The 19,689-nt window shown below is 42.6% G+C and overlaps 1 protein-coding gene across 2 annotated transcripts; it reads right to left on the reverse strand.

Annotated features, from left to right (window-relative positions):
• Positions 1–982: 982 nt before the first annotated feature.
• Positions 983–14,814, reverse strand: ASB11 (ankyrin repeat and SOCS box containing 11). Of its 2 annotated transcripts, none has more exons than XM_009818774.2 (7): positions 14,637–14,814; positions 11,766–11,845; positions 8,627–8,683; positions 5,748–5,898; positions 5,406–5,540; positions 4,322–4,513; positions 983–1,287 (listed from the first exon to the last, which is right to left on the reverse strand). In XM_009818774.2, the coding sequence occupies exons 1-7, from the start codon at positions 14,812–14,814 to the stop codon at positions 1,163–1,165; spliced, it is 918 nt and encodes a 305-aa protein (XP_009817076.1). In that variant the 3' UTR covers positions 983–1,162. The 2 variants fall into 2 exon arrangements, with proteins under 2 accessions (XP_009817076.1, XP_009817075.1); XM_009818773.2 differs by having other exon boundaries at positions 8,627–8,734.
• Positions 14,815–19,689: the final 4,875 nt, after the last annotated feature.

A 19,689-nucleotide genomic window follows, 5' to 3' on the forward strand; every position in this document is an offset into this window, starting at 1 on the left:
TGATGATATCTAAATTAATACTACAGTGGGCAAAGTCATAACACTCTAAAAATCCCTTCTCACAGGAAGGTGATGAAAGCCTTTGGAGTAGGGGATGAGGGAGCAGACAAGCCTGCAAACTTCTCATCCTGGTGAGCAATATCCATCAAGAAGAACATTTAAGTAAGTGATGCACAACCATCCTTAGGAGCCCTGCTTCTCTCCTGCTCTACAGTCTGAGGACTTATCTCGAGAAACATCAAAGCATGTAAAGCCAAAAAGAAGAACAGCAACTCATTCCTTTAGTTATCTTTAAACCTCGCAAAGGACAGACATTGAAAGCTGACCTACTGTGCCTATGAAAACACCTGCAGTTCTGCCCTGGAATTCAGCTAAGAAAAATTATTCACATAACAAACACAGCCAGATCTCAGGTGATACAGCTTAGGAGGGATTTTTTTTTTTAGAAGATACGAAGGATTTTTTTAAGACTTTCACACATTTTTGTGTGCTTACTCCAAAACCCCGCACCTGCTTTGGTAACATCACTTGCACTTCAGAGGACAAGATGTGTTAGTGTTGGGGGCAGCTGGGCTCAGGGCGAGGGGACTTCAGTGGCTGGACAGCCAGAGCCTGCTGGAAGTTGCTACGGCTCCACTAGACCATGGGAAAGAGGTGGAGGATGTGAAGTCAAAGCAGACAAATGATGTGCAATATATTAAATACGGCTGACATTGGGCACTGAAGGCTTTCGTTCTCACTCTAGTGGAAGAATAACAGCCACCGCCTTGATCTTGACAGTGAAACTGGATAGACAAGAGGAATAAGCTGCACAGATACTACAGGAATAAATATAACATTAAATGCAGGGGAAATCTCTGTGTGTGTCTGTGGGTGGGTGGATGTGTGCGTGTGCATCTATAAACACATGTCAAGTGAGCTGCTCATGTACTACAACTTCTCAGGCTGGCATGCATGGATGTGGTAATAGACTGTGAGGGAACTGTATCCATAACGTCATTCACTGTTTGTGAAAAGGTGTTTTCAATTTACACTGTCACATAGCAGCTGATGCTTGGTATCCACAGTAGACAGTAAATGATGTCTTTGATTTTTTTCTTTGATATAATAGTTTTGGAGTAAACAACCATTTGTTCCTCTTTCTTTAAAGATAGTCACAGACTTATCGATAAAGGAGAAAGTTCTCAAGCGGCTCAGGCAGGTGTAGCTTGTGGACTGTATATAGGCACGACCGACCCAGATGCTTTCTGATACACAATCGGCACAGCTGGGCAAGGCTGGCAGGACCTGGGGAGAAAAAAAAAAGGGAAGAACAAGGACTCCCAACCCCACCGCCAGTATAAATCAGAAAGCAACAAACACCAGCAAGATTTGCAAATCAGACCAAACACTACACAATGACTTGCTGAAGTCAGGGAGAGCTAAATACATTAATGTTCATACTTAGCTTATGTTGTCAAAATTGGTTCATCAATTTGACAACTATGAGCACTAAAAACCTTTTTCTGCATGCATGGTTAGGCTTTTCTGCATCTTTTCTTGAGCAAATACTTAAGATACTATAAAGGTGTTCTGCACTGGAGAGAGACCACCAGGATGCATAGCCCTTGCTCAGGTAGTAAGACAACTCCCAGCAGTGTTGTGAGGATAAAGACAAGAGGGATCATGGGGAGCTGCAGAAGTGCTCAGTGTTGACCAGCCATAATTGGGTGGATATTGAAATACAGTTAGCTGTTCATATATACAGAACATGCTTCTTCCAGCCACTGGTGTCTCAGCAGGTACCTGCACAAGTAATAACTGCAACTTAGCCTTTTTATATGATCACACTGTCTCTGAGTATTTATGAATGTCAGTCAGTCTGTCAGTGCTCCACAAAATCATTTCTTAAGGTGTCATCCAATTTCAATTAAGTCTGACTGCAAGGAAAATGTCTCAAGATAAAAAGTCCCACAAAATTTTTGTGCAAAAAGGCACCCAGGGTAAAAAAAAATTGAAAAGAAAAAAAACAAAAAAAAACTGAGAGGCATTTTTTCCACTCCCTTGCCCTGAAGAAAAGGTTGGCACACATGATAAACTCTTATTAAATGTCAGAGAGTCCTCTTGTAGGAAAGCTGTCGGAGGACTCATCGGGACGACGGTGAGGCCGCCTTGGGCAGTGGCTTGCACGGCACTGCACACCACGGTGCTGCCCCGGTGGCTTCCCCGCGGGGTGACCAGGCAGGTGCCCCCAGCCCACCCCGCCGCAGGTCAGGGGAGAGGCACACCAGGCACAAACCCACTGGAAATGAGGCTCCGTTGCTTCTGCAATCGCATGCTTGCACGTGCAAACGCAGCTTGCTAGTGAACATGTCCCTGCCTCCCCTTCGCTCTCCTCTCGCTGGAGCTTCTCCAGGTTGAACCTTTACACCTGCTCAGAGGTGCTCAGTTTTCGAGCCCTGGCTCAGCCCTGCCCCTCCAGTTTCTGGCCAAACAGTAGCGATCACAGCAGTGTTTGGCAAGCAATGGGTAGAGATGTGTGCTTAAAAGCCTGTCCTTATATCTTCCAAGCAAGCTTCATAATCTGTGCTTTTACTACAGGAAAATTTAGGAGCCTAAACAGGCTGATAATGCCCCCTCTAAGAAGAAATCAATAGAAAAATATGGGATATATAGAAAAGAGCACTTGTACTACTGTCACTGGAACTGAAGAAAGAAGCTACCATCTTCCAAAGCAGTTAGGAAAACAGAAACATTTTATATTTCACATCACTTAATAGCTAGGAAGAGGAGCAATTTAAGGGAGCCAGCTAAGTAACCTCAGCAGAGAAGTTGGGGGTAGAAAGAAAACTTTTCAAGAGAAGTCCCTGGGGTGCTTATTTCAAACAGAAGGGCCTCAGAAAACACAGAAGTAGTGGAAAAGGGCAGTTGCAGATGTTAGATCCAGCAAAGTATCTGAAAGTGGGACTGAAGGGATAGGTGAGGAAACTGAGGAAACTTCATTTCTGAAAAGTGAAGAGCCAGCAGGAGCTGAAGTGGCCTACAGTGCCTCTGACTGAGGGAGGAGAGGGTGACAAGCTGCAAGTGGAAATCAAAAAGAAGGTTCAAGAAGATAAAATTATTTATGTTGGAGTATTTCTTTATCTACACAAACTCTCAGTCACACAGGGCAACTGGAGCAGGACAACTGCAAGCACTGCCTTTGCTCACGCAGCCTACCATTGCTGAGCCCTGAACATCTCGGATACAGGGACAGAAGTCACAAGAGGTCAGAAGCATTCAAGCACAAGTCCTCCCAGAAGGCTTTAGACATGACAAATTAAAGCTCTGCATGAAAAGCTGTAGAGAAAGGGAGTAGGACAGAAGGATATTAAGCCAATGTTTCATTTCCTCTATAAAACCCACCTCCGTGCGGAGGGCCAGCACAAAGCCTATGAGCTTCATTGACAATATTAGTTTACCATCCAAGAGCTATTTTGCAGCTGGAAGCGGGCTCTCTGTGCACATCATGCTTTGCTGCTTGGCGGGGAGCGAGCTGTGCCCAGGAAGGCGGCAGACTGCCCGCCTGGGAAGCACCATTCACCCAGGGGACACAGACCGACTAACAGGGTATCAGTGAGCTGGGAAACACAGAGGTTGGGTGGGTGGGGGGGGCTTAATTCAGCATGTCCATATCCCAGAGACATTGCTATTGGATGCATCAAGTTCTGGCTGCGTGTGGTGCAGCCGGGGGAAAATGGCACCAGAGGATCTAGATTCATTTCTGCTCAGAAGTTTCTTCCAGTAGACTGGAAAGATAATTAATTGTAGGAGGGCTGAAAGTAAGCTGCAAAGGGCACTGCTGATTTGTGCTGGGATTGCAGCCCCATGAACTGCATGGAAGAGCTGCGTGCCATGAAGCTGAATAGCCACCTGGCAAATAGCTCTGCTTTCCCCTGGTGACCAAGGGCACACACGCTCGTGTTGCTTTTTCTGCAGGAAGCAGAACGCTGAGCCACGGCACTAGGTCAAGCACAACATGGTGGTACTAAAATATTATCTATGAATAAACTCACAAGGCAGTTTTTAATCCTTAGAGTCTCAATAAGTATAATTTTCCTTTGGTAGACAGGAAAAGAAAGCACAGAATAATTGACCAATTTACCCACTAATATCCTAACATTGGTGGCAGATCTAGCAACAAAACAGAGATCTCTTACTCATTTCTGTTTGCAATCAATAGAGAAGCTAAGAGAACTTATACAGGGCATTACTTATAAAAGCAGTTAAGAAAATGTACTTAGGTAAAGGAAATAAATACTGTTCTACTTAAAAAAAAGAGAAGAAGAAAGGACACCATTACCTTCCTGAAGCAGAAGCACCTGCTCTACTTTGCTGTTGGGTACGGCAAGATCCAGAGCACATTTGAATTCAGCGTTTCTGCATTTCGGGTTAGCACCATAGTCCGTCAGCAAGACTACTACCTCCACGCTGGATTTCCTTGCTGCCGCGTGGAGGGGGGTGTCTAATCGCTTCCCCATGTTAACGTTGGCTCCTTGAGTGAACAAGAGTGCACAGTTAGCACAGGGAGGCAGCAGGAACTGTCCGACCCCCCATCACACAGGCTCGTTTCCACCAGCAGCCTCAGTAAATGAAGGGGATGGATGGCGCACAGCCTCCCGCATTCCTCTCAACAGCAGCAAACACCTGCTGTACAAATGTCCTCTGAGCCACCAAACCCTGTCTGCAATGGACAGAACTGAGCAGATTGACTTTCAACCCATTAGATGTTCAAAGCCTACCGTATGCTCTGTAAATTTGTTAATAACATGAAATCTAACCTAGATTATGCTAGTTTAATTACCAGGGGAAGAAACACCCTTTAGGTATCTCATTGTAATAACAATGCGAAATGCTTGCCCTGGGCTCTCCGGGCACAGCAGGGCCACGCTTCAAGCAGGTGTAAATCAGCTAATGTGCACTGACAGCAAAAATTTATGCTAGCTCATAGCTTGTGCCTGGGCCTGCAGCGATTATTCTTTCAAGCATCTTTGCTGCTGTCTTCATCATCCGCCGAGAAACGTTGAAGTTAATGCTTAGCATGGCAGTTTATCATAATCAAGAGTTGATTTTGGTCACTAATATTAGCCAGCATTGTCTGTCCTTCCTGTCATCATTCTAGAAAACTAAAAGTATTTTATTTTCACATTCAGACAGTCTCAGGGAGGTCTCTGTAATTCGGGGTTTTTTTACTGAGGAAACCATAAATTCCTCATGAATGCAGGTGAAATTTTTAATAGCCTCAAACGAGTCTCACAGATTCAGGCTGCCCAAACGCCTCTTGTGGAAATAACCCATAGTGTTTGCAGTGGGGAGGCAGCCCTGAGAGACCAGCAGCGCTGGCTCACACCACCACAGCTCTCCCCCAGCCCCTTTTCCAGGTGTACCTAGCTCTAAAAGCTTCTTGACACAGTCTGTCCTCTGGTACGTGCAAGCCACATAGAGTGGGGTCCCGTGCTGCAGGTCTTCTTGGTCAATGTCAACCTCATGGGCCAGAAGGATCTCCATGCACTCCCTGTGACCTGTGGGGTGAAGAAGAGCTTTCACTGAAGTGCTGCAGAGCAGAATACACCCAGGTACAATCAATGAGCCACAAGAGCTGGGAATAAGCCAAGCCTATTTATCCATACCACTATGGACAAGTTTTTTTGGGAAATATATTCTAAGGTCAATAAAAGGTGTATTCCTCACCTAGTTATTGTTAGTTTCACTCAAAGCCTGAACATTACCTCTCTTGACTGCTTCGTGAATGGGCGAAGCAAGGTGGTTCCTGAGCTGCGGCTTGGCTCCAAATTCGAGCAGCATGTTGACACAGGCCACGCTGCCACTGCAGCAGGCGTTAAACAGAGGAGTGATCCCATCAATGGTGACTGCGTTCACCTGGAACAGCAGGACACGCTCAGAATAATCCGATTTAAGAGGAACGCCCTTGCAGCATGCCTCATGGGCACACCAGAAATGCATCAGAAAAAGACGCTTGTCTTGTTTAATTTCAGAACTGATTTTGTTAACAACTTTCAGAGTTACATGTTTTGGCAGAACATATATAACATTTTCCTGTGAGATCTTCCCTCTTTCCTGGGTAACTAGCACCAATGCCTGCTATGAATGCTCCTCCTAGAGTTGCTCAGAAAATGCAGATTTTAAATTTTTTTTATGTGGAGAACTTGAGTATATTCATGACCGTCTAGCTTGCACCAACCCGAAGCCAGAATACACTCTGATGAAAATGGCTTTGCTTTTTAAATGGAAACATTTACTTTATGTTTAATACTTTCACCTGAAAACACATTTCCAGCAAAAGAAATTTTCATGGAAACATAGTCTTAATCCCAAGCAGAAAAGGAGCTTGAAAGAGTTTGTGTTCATATGCATGTGTGTGTGTAATAGGGAAAGAATTTTCCTCTTCCACCTCCGATGTAAAGACCTGGCAAGAACCACCATCCATCATTCTCCACTGGGACACCACAGTCCCTGGCGCGTGTTGTGCACAGCACCGTAGCTGCTGTGTTTAACTACGCAGCAAGCCCTCAGAGGCAATTAATGCAGCAAATCTGCATGTCTTTAATTCTGTGGCACACTGAAGAGTAATGGATTATGCAAGCACATGGCAATTTGTGCGATTTCCAAATCAGGGAGAAGAGGAAAGAGGCGGGAGAAGAAGGGCTGGAAAAGTCCTGGGCCACTGGGGAAGCCAGAGGACTTTGCTACTAGTGCAAGCACAGGAGCTTCATCGGAAAGGGGTCAGAGCAGCTTAGCTTACACAATTTAGCTAGCAAGATATTTTGCCTTTAAAGCAGAGAAAGGCAGCGATGTTTAAGAATCTATTGGTTTATTCTGGGTAATTCAGCAGCGGATCACCTGCAGTTGATACCTTCCTAGATATCATTTGTCCTTGTTCATTTGAACTACTGACTTGTAGGCTCCAACCATGCAGCCGCCAGTGCAAGACCACGTGCCCCCATGTGAAGCTGTGCTTGCAGACCAGGCCGGCACACTGGAGGAGGCAGCCCCTGCTCCTTCGTGCCTCCTCTGCTTGCTCACCTTCATGGAAAACCAGTGGGGGGAACAGACCTGGCTGGAAAATAATCATGACAGGGCCAGGAGGTGGGCAAGCCGGCATGGTATGGGGAGATACCAGGTACCACAGCATGAGGGACATCTGTCTGCTTGGATTTTGGAGCCCAAAATACAGCTTGCTGTTCCTGAAATTGCAAGGCTCCAACTAAGACTCTGTTTCAACAGCATCATCACTACAGATCCCAGCCTCTTCCTTGATCTTCCGCCGCTCCTGCTTATTGCTGAACTAAACTATCCCTCATCCTGCACGGCTTCTAAAACAGCAAAAGGAAAGAAATAGATATGCTTTGGGCATATCTGTATTTCAGACAGATTATATGCTGCAGCCCTGCAGCCCATCACTGCCTCCCGCCTCCCCCCCAGACTCATCAGGCAGATGTGGCTGGAACTGCTGGAGGCACTGGGGGTCTATCAGCATCATTTCACAACAGGGCCAGCGATCCAGGCAAGCTGATAACTAAGGTAAGCAAGGAGATAAGTGAAGAATAAAAATTACTTCCTTGCTTTTCCTCTCTACCGGGCGTTGGTTTAACTGGTAAAAGAGGAAAGAATGGCAAGACAGCTGTTGTGGAGTAAATGGTTTGCTAAAAAAAAGGAAATAAAGAAGAGCACAGCAACAAAGGAGAGCAGCAGAACAGCACATTTTCTCCCAGAAGTTAGACAATGGCCTGTTGCCTTTACTTATGAACAGAGAGCAGGGAAAAGCAAAAACTCAAAAACACCAGAGCTATATATTATACCAGGAACGGGCTGATTTCTCAGGAAACCAACAGGTAGTTCAGGGATGATTTCTCCGAGTTAGAAAAAGGCAATGCCATTAATATACCAAAATCAAGTAAAATTGAGCAGAAAGGGGTTTTCCTTTCATCTTTCTAAGGGATTGAAATTTGGCATACAGTTTAGGAACTTAACAAATGTATTTTCTTCTACAGAGGATAGCTTGATAGCCTGTTATGATGTTGCTCAGTTTCTTGCCATATAAATTGTACTTGAAAACCCAGCTGAATGAAATACATTTTTATATATTTCATCTATCCCTGTATCTCCATTTTTAACATGTATTCTACCTTAGGTCCAACTGGGGGAAATGTTATTTTATTAGCAGATAAAATGTTTCATTGCTTTAAGCACATCTATTTTTACTTACATGAGACTCCCAAACCACCCCACAGAAAACCAGAGGCAATCCCAGTGATTGTTATGAGGGGAAAAAAGGAATAAGTCATTTTCTTCAAGGTTATTTTCACCTAGCACCTCTCATTCCTTTTCCATCAATCATGACTACGTTTCACATACAGAGGGAAAACAAAACAGAATAATGGGGTTATTCTTCCAACTACTGAGGGAAGGCAAATCCATCACCCACGGAAACAATGCACTCTTTTATTTTTCCCCTTTCTGCCCGGGATGTTCCTGTCCATCCGCAGCTTGGCCCTGCCCCAGGGGCAGCCCATCCAACACCCCCGCTGATGCAGGGAGCACCCGTGCTCCGGGCACCCACGTCCCCGCTGGCGTCCCCGGGACTCACCTGAGCGCCGTTCTCCAGCAGCACTTTCGCGCAGGCGACGTGGCCGCCCAGGCAGGCCTCGTGGAGAGCCGACACACGGTCTGTCGTCACCAGGTTCACGTCATAACCCTGCAAGGCAGGGCGAGGGGCGTAAGGGGAAAGCCCTGCCCAAACCACGCGGCTCCCCCAGGGCCACCACAGGTGCGAAGGGCAGTCGGACCGTGGCGGGGGAAAGCCACGCCGCTGGGTGAGCGTCCAGGGAAGGTGCACGCGTTGGATTAATGCTCTTCAGTGCCCGGTGCTCGTCCCCAAAGATGGCAGCTGGTGCAAGGCTTAAAGAGGAAGCAAGGACAAGCTATGCCTTCTATTTCTAGTTCTTTACAATGCACAGTCAATCGCAGGAAAGACATAGCGTTTCTTTAACTCATAAGGGTGGCATTGCCTTCCATATTAAGTCCAGCACCAGGAGCTACAGCTGGTGGGATTCGCCTCCCCGAATGGGGATGCCTCTGGCACAGGTATCAGCAGCTCATCTGGAACCCTCAGCTCCTTCAGCGGGGAGAAACAGGCTCCCCTGGGTTATGATTCATCCCGCGATAAAGCAGCTGTTTCTAGTAGGTCAGAATGGTGTTCTAAAAATACTTCCACTGACTATACGGGGTGCCCAGCGTGTTTCACTCAAAGGTGGTAAGTACCTGGTAGACCCATAAAATAGATGAGACAAATCCCACCCATGAATCTCTTCCTCTTATTTGACCACCCAGGAAACGTTTTACACTGGAAAGAAAGAACTGTGATTTACAAAAGCCTCATTACAGGTATTAGCCTAAATGACAGTTCTTACATCTACTCCTGTGCAAATAGAAACCAGACTTATTCACAAAGAAGGAAGCAATTGTCATATGTATTCTCCCCAGAATGCAGCTAAATCTCCTGGTAATTAAGATTTCACAGCCAGGTGTGAGAACAGGTCTGGAAGCAGCTCCGTTTTCCGCTTAATGTCTTATATTTTTGTAAGAGTTGGTCTCTACCTGATGTGCTATAAGCTAGGCAGCTCACAAGATGGCAGCAATGCACTTTTTGGTAGGCAGTAGCAAATGTGATGGGCAGAAATAAGTATCTGTGAGCAATGCAACACTGTAAAAGTCACCAGTCCCCATACAATGAGCATTAAAAGCAACCACTGTAACCACTTTAAGGTAGAAATGCTGTGACAGAAAACCAATCGTTTTTCAGTTACATGAAAGCATTATTAACATAAAAGCTGTCGCTAAAAATTTCCCATATGTTACATCAGTGCCAGGGGAATAGATAAAACCTTGAAAAAATGTTGAGATTATACCATTTTCTAATTGTATAGATGTTTCATACTTAATGATCAGCATATTCCTTCAAGAGGAATGTCTTCTAGATAGTCCTGATAAGAAGAGGAGAGCTATACTCAGTCACTATTCAGATATGTATATTTAAAAAATGAAATTCAGTCTTTGCATGTGAAAGAATAAGTATTGGTGTCTTGGGCAAAACAGCAATCCCTTCCATTACGAAATGGGGATCGAGTTATAGATCTTACTATAGCTGTTTGCCAAACACTGCTCATGTTAAACCTTGTTTTCAGATGGTTATAAACTCTTCCCAATGTATGTGAAAAAACAAACTCTTCTTTCGGTGCTGGAACAGGCATTGGTGAGTTCCTGAGCTCTTTTAAAATTCCAGCGCTCTACTGTCCCCTTATGTCCAGGCATCCCCCAGGGAGCAGAAGCCTCACCAGCTTTCTTGAAAGCTATAGTCCTATGGCAGAGACTTCTGAGTGTCCCACGTATACTCTATAGATCCATATTTAATTTTAGGCTACTAGTGTAAGTGTATTAGAAGCAATGAGCAATGATTATGCTGTTCCATGAACAGCTTGGTCCCTACATTTATCAAGCCGGGGTGAGTCAACTCCAATTCACTCTCTACGGACATTGCTGCCTTGATCTGTTTTTATCAGCAAGGACCCTCATCCTTCACTCCCAAAATTAAATGTCGTTGGGAGAAGGAGAAAGGGTGAATTAATTAAATGATGTATAACCACAATACTGGGTGCTTCTCCAGTGTATAACCATGACCAGTGTATAACCAGGGCATCTAGTGTGTATAACCACAGCACTGGGTGACCCTCACTAATAAGATGGTGTAAGTTCATCATAAACGGAGATAGAGGGGGTCAGAAAACCAGTAAAGCCCTGAATGAATGAGCCATCTTCCTTGCTATCTCTAACCTCCATCACTTCCTTTTCCATAAAATCATTTGATATCAGCAGGTGAAGGAAAGAGGGATCAGCAAACAGGAGGGAGAAAACTGGCTGTAAACAGCAACCTCTTATAGCTGCAGGCATGCCTCAGGAGATGTCGGGAGCAGAGGCTTGTACACTGGCAGCTCCACTCCTTGAGGATGTTGTCCATCTGCGCTGTGGCCTCACTGGTAAAAATTATTTACCTTAAATATAAAAAGTCTGATGTCCAAGTCACAGAACTTACACTCAGGGAAATTAATTTCCCTGCAGCTGTCTTGACTGAGGGGGGGGCAGCTGCTCTTTTGTGCCAGATGAGGGCACTGAGTTTAGCGAAGGTGGTAAGGAAGATGGTTGGCAAAGCACGAAGAATCATAACCTGGCCCTTTGCAGCTGCCCACTTTCATATCCAGCTTCTTGTCCTTTCTGGTATATTCTTTCCTCCTCTCTTTCTGTTGCCTCAACTCTCGGTTTCATTTGGAGCAGAGGGTTTCAGGCTGACAGCTCTCTCTTTAGGAAGACCACGCTTGCTGTTTTATAAAGCAAGACATACTTTTACAGCATCCAACCAATTCTATTAAATAGCTGATATATATATTGTCCCTATTCTCCTCACACCCAGTTTGCACTTTTAGCATTGAAAAAGAGCCCAAGGATCATTGTTTATCATACAGCAAGCTGTAACAGTCTTTGTCCTGGGCTTGTCCCCAGCATCCTAACTAAGCAAACTAATACATGCCCAAAGGCATGCACGCGGATATATTATTTATAGAATTGTATATCTTACGCCCTGCAGCAGTCTATTACCAGCTCACCAACTCACAGATGCAATTCAACAGAAACTAGGCTGCTTCCCAACCTTTTCTTTACCTGTGGGCTTTTACCTGTGCAATCAAGGTTTTCAAAGACAGGAGCCGTCCTTGGAAGGCAGCATCATGAAGAGGGGATCGGTCTGCCCAGCTGCCTGAAACAGCAAACGCATGAAAGTTAATTCAGGTAAGCAGCAAAAGCACATCCTGGGAGGACGGGGAGAAAACAGCTGTGCGTAAATGCAGATAGGGACTGAAATCAGTGTGGGGTCAGCAGTGAAACTGTTTGATAAATTGATTTCAGCAGAGCAGCTCAGCACTCCCGAGAAAGCTGGCCGGCCGCTCACTAAGGGACCTAAACAAAAGCTTCTTGGCACAACTTTTAAAAACAGCTAAAATCATGCTTCAGCAAAGACCACGAGTTTAGTGCTGCTGGAACTCACCCAGGGACTTCAGAGCCCTGCAGTTCTCCTATTCAAAACCCTATTAAGCCTCTGCCTTTCCTAGAGAGCTTTTGTCACAAATCGTATTCCAGCTTCTCTTGCACTTCGTTAAGAGACTCATAGCAGGGAGATGCGGGGATGACTTGTTCATCAAATGATTTCTGGCATGTCCCTGCAGTTTCATTTCCTGAATTGACAATTTCATAAATAATATCCTCCAGCTCAGGCTACCAGGTAACAGGTTTCATCCTCCTCCTCACTGGACGGTTTCAGAAAAGACATGGAAAAATAAATCCTGCCTGAGGCTTTACTTTTCTTCCTTAATCATTTTGTTCAGATTCCTTCATGTAGGCTAGCTTGCCCTTTTTCTTATCTTAATCTATTCATGTGCCAAGAAAAAAAATTCCTTAGCCTAGCTACTCCCTACAGGCATAGTCAGTCAGCCCAAGTTAAATCCCTGCAACGCGAGTGGAGAGCAAATTTACTTGTCCTATATTAAAATTGATAACCATACCGCGACACAGTGTGTAGTAAGTATTTCTCCAAAAGCCAGCTGCATTTACAGTGCCACAGGACAGAAGCAATACCAGTGTTTGCATTCATGCTTTGTTGTACAGCAACCCCATGAGCACTGTATTTGAAACCTTTGTCCTGTTTAATCTTTTCAGCTATGCCGCACACCGGAGAGAATGGAAAGTGTGATTTATCTCCATTTCAGGTATTACCTGAGGCAGAGAGAAATCAATGAGAGGCACAAACACATCCCTAGGGATGTGAGGCCAAGGACACAGCAGAGGTTTCAGCCTTGGCCAAGGGAGTCTCCCTTTGTCACCTGTGAACCGGGGTGCACTTCAGCTAGAACCAGGGAGGAACCATGAAACATTTTCCTGAAAACATCCAAAAACCCCACATTCCTCATCATGCTGGTGATTGAAATAGGCAAGCTCAGTTCAAAAAGTTAGATGACATTCCAAGTGACAAAAACCAGGGCCCTTACACAGCAGGAAGATTCAGGAGTAACTCAGACAACAGAGCTACAGTGCCTTATTTGACCTCATGCTTATGGTATAGCATGTGCCAGCACACGTCACATGCATTTACAGTGCATGTATATGCACACACATGCCTCACCATGAAAATACATGCTGCTGTGTATTTCCATGCTAGCCACAGCAACCTACCTCCCTGAAACGCATGGCAAATATAGTTCCCATACAGGGCACATCTTCCCTTCACAGTTGTGAGTGACATGTCTGAAAACACCTTGTCTTTTTAAATGTCTACAGAGGAAGTAAGCAGCTCTGCTGCTGCGCTACTTCACTGCAAAGAGAAAAGGCTGCGAAGCTCCGCCTGTAACCCAATATAGTGCCCCAGCAACAGCATCACATGATCTTATGTTTTGAAAGATCACCCTTAATGACTTTTTGCAAATGGCAACTTGCACATAAAAATATGTTGTGGTCTGCTAAACTTTAAGGCACTTCAGTAAGAACCTGCATGAAGGAAAAACTGCTGTTTGCCACATGTCTGACGACAATTGCATGAAGGCACTTGGAAAAAAATGACAGTAATAAATGACTGGAATTATATTCTGGAGAATAACAAATAAATTAATAACCCAGGCATGCCTGTATATAAAGGCTTTGTAAAAAATGCTTTGCTGCAGTATTTCTCTTGGCCAGATAGTAATCTCTCTGCTTTGGGTGGCCATCTCGCACCACCCATGTTCTGCTCACATTCATGTGCCTGTTCATGGCGGCACTATTCATCATGACGCAAGTGCCCAACAAATCAGTCACATAAAAATCTGTGATGTCACAATGCTGATAATCTGCAAGTAGGAAAATATATCCTCATTAGTAGTAAATTTAAAATACTGTGTCATTTTAATAAGTGGAATTATCGGGCATGCAAACACGTGTCTACTCATTATTATGGCAGTGATGTGAAGGAGTAAAATCACTTGGAAAAAAACAAAGACCTACTAAATAGCCTAGTAAATACAATATATTCCCATGCCATATATTTTTCAGAATAATTTTAGCTGTATTCATTTTTATCATCTGATTTAACAAAACAGGGGTTCTTGGCCTAGATTCATGAAGTCGTTAGTTATATCCTCCTAGTATCTCCTTTCAGAAAATCAACATGCTAAAACTTTTCCCTGAATATTCTCTGGCAGTAAAGCCATCTGTAACTCCTGCTAAAGAATGCCTTGCTTCCGAGAACAATCTTTTTATTTACCGTAGTGCCTTGAGCAAATCTTGTTCTCACTCTAGCTGGGTAATTGTTGGAGTCTCATATTTTGCACACCTAAATCATGCTAATACCTACTGACACTGCAAAGACCCCAGAAATGGAAGGCACTTCAGGTTAAAACATTCACCCATGCACTTAGCAACAGACTCCTCATTTCATGGCAGCTCAATGATTTAAATCCTCAAGTTACAAAAAGGTAGCAAACATACATTTAAATGTTAGAGTGTTCATATTTTTACTTTACCTGGGACTATTCCATAGATCTCTTCTGCTATCCTGGCAGCCTCTTTTCTGTTGCCTTTAACAATATAGAAATGGGTCAGCAAAGCCAAGGAAATCTTAATTAAAAGTTTGAAGCAAAACAAAGCAAAAATGGCAAAATAAATGTTAGTGAAAGCATGGAGTATAGAACTGCCCTCCATTTTGGTTTGCTCTTTGAATAGTTTTCTCAGGTTGGCTAAGTTGCACTGGGCTATTCTTGGTATCATATGTCATCTATTTTAAACCCTCCAGAACCTGCTGTTCCTCAGTTACCAAAAATACATTCTGGTTTTATTTGGTATGGGCTATTTGATACTAAATAACAATACCAAGGATAAGATAGTTTGAACACCCGGTACCATACAGGAAACAAACAGAAAATCCTTTCCAAACCCGTATGAATTAGAATAAATTTTCAGATAGATGCTCTCCATACCACCTGAAAGCCAATACATCCACATTATATTTATTCTTTGATGTAGCAGTTCGATTTACAAAGGCTGGATAGGTGAAGTTGCCGAAATTGATCAGAGATATGGCAAAAAGAATACTTCTCTGTCTTTCCTGTCTTGGTAAGAGGCCTTGCTGGTACTCAGATACAGAACAAAGGCAAGCATATCAAAGAAAAGCATTATCATGAAAGAATCTGAAATAAAACCACATATTTTCAAAGCCAGGGCTAAGAAGTCAAAGTTATTCTAGGAGGGAAAAAAACACATTGAAAGTGTGTAATCAGAAACACATGATAACATACTGGTATTTTCCATCACTCAGGGATAAAGAATGGTGTCCATTAATATCCCTTGCAAATAGCATCTTACTGTTTTGAAATAATGGAAATATTTACATTATCTGCCATTGATTCAAAGGTGTAATATTTGAAACTGAAGAAGATGCATCCTTTCTTTAACTGCCCTTTTTTCTTTCTGAAGGCACATGCCTTCCATAGAGAACAGAGTATTTTTTCTGTATGTAATTAATTGAATCTTTGTAGAATATTCCTTTTCCTTTCCATTTAAACTTTTTTTGATCCCTGTTTTCCTATATGCACAGCAGGAGCAAGATTCATTTCTTTGAATACCCTCCTTGCCCAGGTTCTCTTACCCTTCAATTTACACACCTGTCAAGGGAAAGAGCAGGATGACTCTCCTCTCCTAGAGATCCCAAGGAGATGGTGGATGTGCAAAAGGAAATTTTACAGCAAATTATTTCCCTGGACATTTTAGATGCAATTTGTTGTTTTGTAGCAATACAGCTGGCTTAGTACCTCGCTGTCTTCAGCACTCTGCCCTCCCAGGTGCACCAGGGTTCCATATAAAATATGTGCGGATAGACTGAAAAATACACCCCAAGCTATTTTTTCATTTTTCAAGTAAACCAATTTTTCTAAAATCCTGAATTAAACAAAGTAATTACATTTTTATCAATAACTTAACACCTTACATAAATGTTACAGATACCTTTCCTTCCACACTAATGTAATATACCTGTAGGAACTGTAACACTTATGAATCCAAAAGAGGAAAATTGCCTATTTTTAGTCACTTTAATACTGTTTGCCACAGGACAAGACAAATGAAGACACGGATTATATGGCAAAAGAAGTTCAGTTAAGGAATTGGAGAAAAACAGTTAAGTATGTTCAACTGGGAAACAAAAAGGAAAAATTAGCAAACAAAGGTGGACCAAAAAAGGGATGATCAGTTAGCCTTAGAAAAATATGAGATTGTGAAAACACTAATCCTGATGCCAGGGCAATAGCAAAAGGTGTAAAGAACAGAATATAGGATGCAGAGAAAAAGAGCAAACAGAAAAAAAAAAAATAAGATCGTTACAAAGAAAAGGTCAGCCTAAATGATGGAGAAACCTTTCTCACTTAGAATCCACAAAACTGACACTCAGTAGGACATAAGCAAGAAGGAACATCACCTTTTAAGAGAAAGACCACAAAACAGACTTTTCTTTACAAAGGAGATGCACTGATCTTCTTTCACAATCAGCCTGCCAGATAGTAGGTAGAATGGACAAGTCCACAACCCTCAGAAAAATAGAAGAAACTGGAGATCAGAGGTTTTGCACTAAAATTCTCTTATCCCTAAAGGAGGGTGAAACTCTAGTCATACTGAAGAGTGATGGTCTAAAAAGCCATGAGGAAGCTTGACCGCTTGGAAGCAGTCACAGGAACACAACTCTTCCAGAAGGACAAGTTCCATTTGCGTAGCAGCAAAATCACCTTCCTGGCTTCAGAACAAGACAACTAAAGATTTTTAGTTAAATGAAGGAGTAATTTGAGAAAAGCTCATGTAATCTCTTAATGTGCTCTTAGTGTACAAGAGCACTAGGAAAATTACTGCGGTGGATTAAAAAAAAAATCATCAGTGGGAAATGGCTAAACAGCATGGTGGGAAGTATTAATACTGGTGAAGGTGATAGTCAGGTAAGCCGTAGCAAGATCTGGTGTGATCACTCGGAAACGTCTGGTATTTCAGAAACTAAAGAAAGGTGAGCAACATAACGTAGGCATGAGAACAGATATACCACAATGGAAGAGCAATGACAAGGCAGAAACAGGACTCTCATCTTTCCTCCCTCGCTGTTTTGGGCAGCATAGTTGTGAGCTGAATGAGGTGGATTATGCAACTGCATCGATAGGCTGGAGTGAACAGGTCAGCCCTCCACAGGAAAAACATGCCTCATTGAGAACTTCCGCAAGATGCCCAATCTACTTACTCCATGAATCACTCTAGTTTTCAGCTAGAGTAATTACTAAATTGTCAAATCAAAATAGCCAGAAAATATATTAATCTTTCAATAAAATTGTCATGAGATGGTAAATGAATAGAAGTAGTTTAGCTAGATCCTCCAAAGAACTGGAAAACTAATACTTACATATCCTTAATGTATAAACATGCAAGGAATAAGCACAAAGGAGAAGGCAGTCCAGCTTAGAAGACAACTTATTTTCACTACAGTTCACCTTAACTTTAGCCAACAGTGAGAAATGTCACATGTGACCTGAAGAATTTGGCAAGGAAATAAAGATTAGAGGGATCCTCTTCTCAAAGAAATTAATTTAAGTATTGGTCTATTCTTATGCTAGACACTCTTTGAATTACAGCAGTCTATTTCTAATGTGCATAGCTGAGAGTTCAAATATCAAATATATTCAATCCAAGTAAGACAACTGGGAAAAAGAGGAGACAGAAAACCCTTATCTTGAAGGGAAGAGATCAGAACAAAGATGTACGGAGACCCTAGCTATTTCTTTTCTATCAGTTTGATCTAATGAACGACACTACTTCCCATACAAGCCTTGCCTCATTTGCATCCTTAGGTCAGCACACTTACAGCACTCTTGCTTTTAAAAAGGGATGGGTATAGTGACTCACTGCTTGCTCTCACACAAGCAGATGTGGGATTCATCTCACCTATCTGCCACCCATTACACCACGTAAGGTCTGGTTATCTAAACTGCTGCTGCCTGGGCAGGAAGACAGCAAACTCCAGCAGGTAATTAATTTCCCCCATCTGCCTCCAACACCTGTGCTAGCAGGGGATGGCTCCTTCTCTAGATGCATGGCATCAGTGCCTCCCAATCAAACCACCAGCTTAAAGAACGAACATCTAGTAGAAATCCAGCTTACATATGGCTAAAGTGCAGTGAATCCCACACAAATATCATCTCCAGAGTTATGCCAGTGCTGAGGCAAGTCAGAATCTGAAAACAATCCAATCTGTTAACAAGAAAAATGCATAATTTCAGTACAGCGGTAAATTCAGATGTATAACCACATCTTGCCTTCAGTTTTGTTCCCTTAACAAAAATTATCCACCTTTTATCTGACCACCAATGCTCAAGTAATTAGGAAAAACTGCAAGTCAAAGTACTACTGTCATAAAAGATGTGCAGCAAATATGATGAGAGTAGTTTAATGACAGCAAATCAAACAGTAAAAATTAAATATTTTTAATATATTTTTTAATTTTAAGAAGTTTGTAAAACCATTTTCTTTTGAGATTGATTGTTCTTATATCTGTTTACATGAAGTCTGTATTTTACTGGAGCATCAAAAAGCACTTTTACAATTATTTGTTTATAAGCCTAAGCATGTATGAAAAAAAGGACTAGCAAAGAGAAGTATCAAAAGGGGAAAAAATAAGTTTATTTTAAAAAGATGCAGAAAAGCTTGACCACAAAAGTAAGTACCTTACAGCGTATTTACCTTCTTACAGATCTATCCACATCCCCTAAAACACAGTCTGAAAGACAAATCTTACATTCATACTTCACTTGATACATGTTCGGGTTTAACCCACAATTTTCAATTATCAACACGCTGTCTACACCTTAATTCACAGTGTCTGCATATAATGTATTGGAAACACTTTTCCTTGTGCCTGTGGGATGGACTTTCATTGCAGATTGATGGTCCCTTCTATGAAAGGGGGGGACCTTCTCTATAGAAGGTTTTTGGGTGTTCCCTCCTCCTCCACACTGGAGGCTCTGCTCTGTGCAAGACGTAACTCGGTATCACTCTCTGTTTGGTAACATTTCCTTAGTATTTCACAATGATCAAATGTTACCTACAAGCACAACTGAAACATTTTAGATTTTTTAAATAATTATTTTATTAATTTCTAAATACATATTCCTAAAATACACTCATTATCTCTGGTCATTTTTTTATTACTGTGGTTATCTATTTCTATTTCACCCACTGATGCTTTTTAAAACTGTGAATGATTCAGTGACATCATCCCTTACTCCACTGCACAACGTAGGTAAATGAATCAGGCTCGCAAAGAGTTATGCGCAATACAAGTTGCATTACTTGAGAAACAGCATATTTGTAGTTAAACCAGTTATGGATAAAAATCTTGTGGCAGCTTGTGCAGAATGTTTTTAATCATCATCTTTCTCATAAGAAGTCCAACCACCAGTGATGGGAAGCAGCAATATGGAGTGTACTTCTGTACTTTCTAATTGTATGTTCCCACATACTAATAAAAAATATCCATTCTTTATGGAAAGGTAA

The sequence above is a fragment of the Gavia stellata genome, chromosome 1 (genome assembly GCF_030936135.1).
Source record: "Gavia stellata isolate bGavSte3 chromosome 1, bGavSte3.hap2, whole genome shotgun sequence".
Lineage (NCBI taxonomy): Eukaryota > Metazoa > Chordata > Aves > Gaviiformes > Gaviidae > Gavia > Gavia stellata.

Bases quoted from the DNA above. Each gene is read 5' to 3' on its own strand.
- ASB11 (XM_009818773.2), bottom strand. From the start codon at position 14,814: ATGGAGGGCAGTTCTATACTCCATGCTTTCACTAACATTTATTTTGCC. The intron at 11,846-14,636 runs GTAAAGTAAAAA...TTGCTGTTTCAG, and splicing joins GATCTATGGAATAGTCCCAG to GCAGCTGGGCAGACCGATCC. The intron at 1,288-4,321 runs GTAATGGTGTCC...TTTTCTCCCCAG, and splicing joins GGTGCTTCTGCTTCAGGAAG to GTCCTGCCAGCCTTGCCCAG.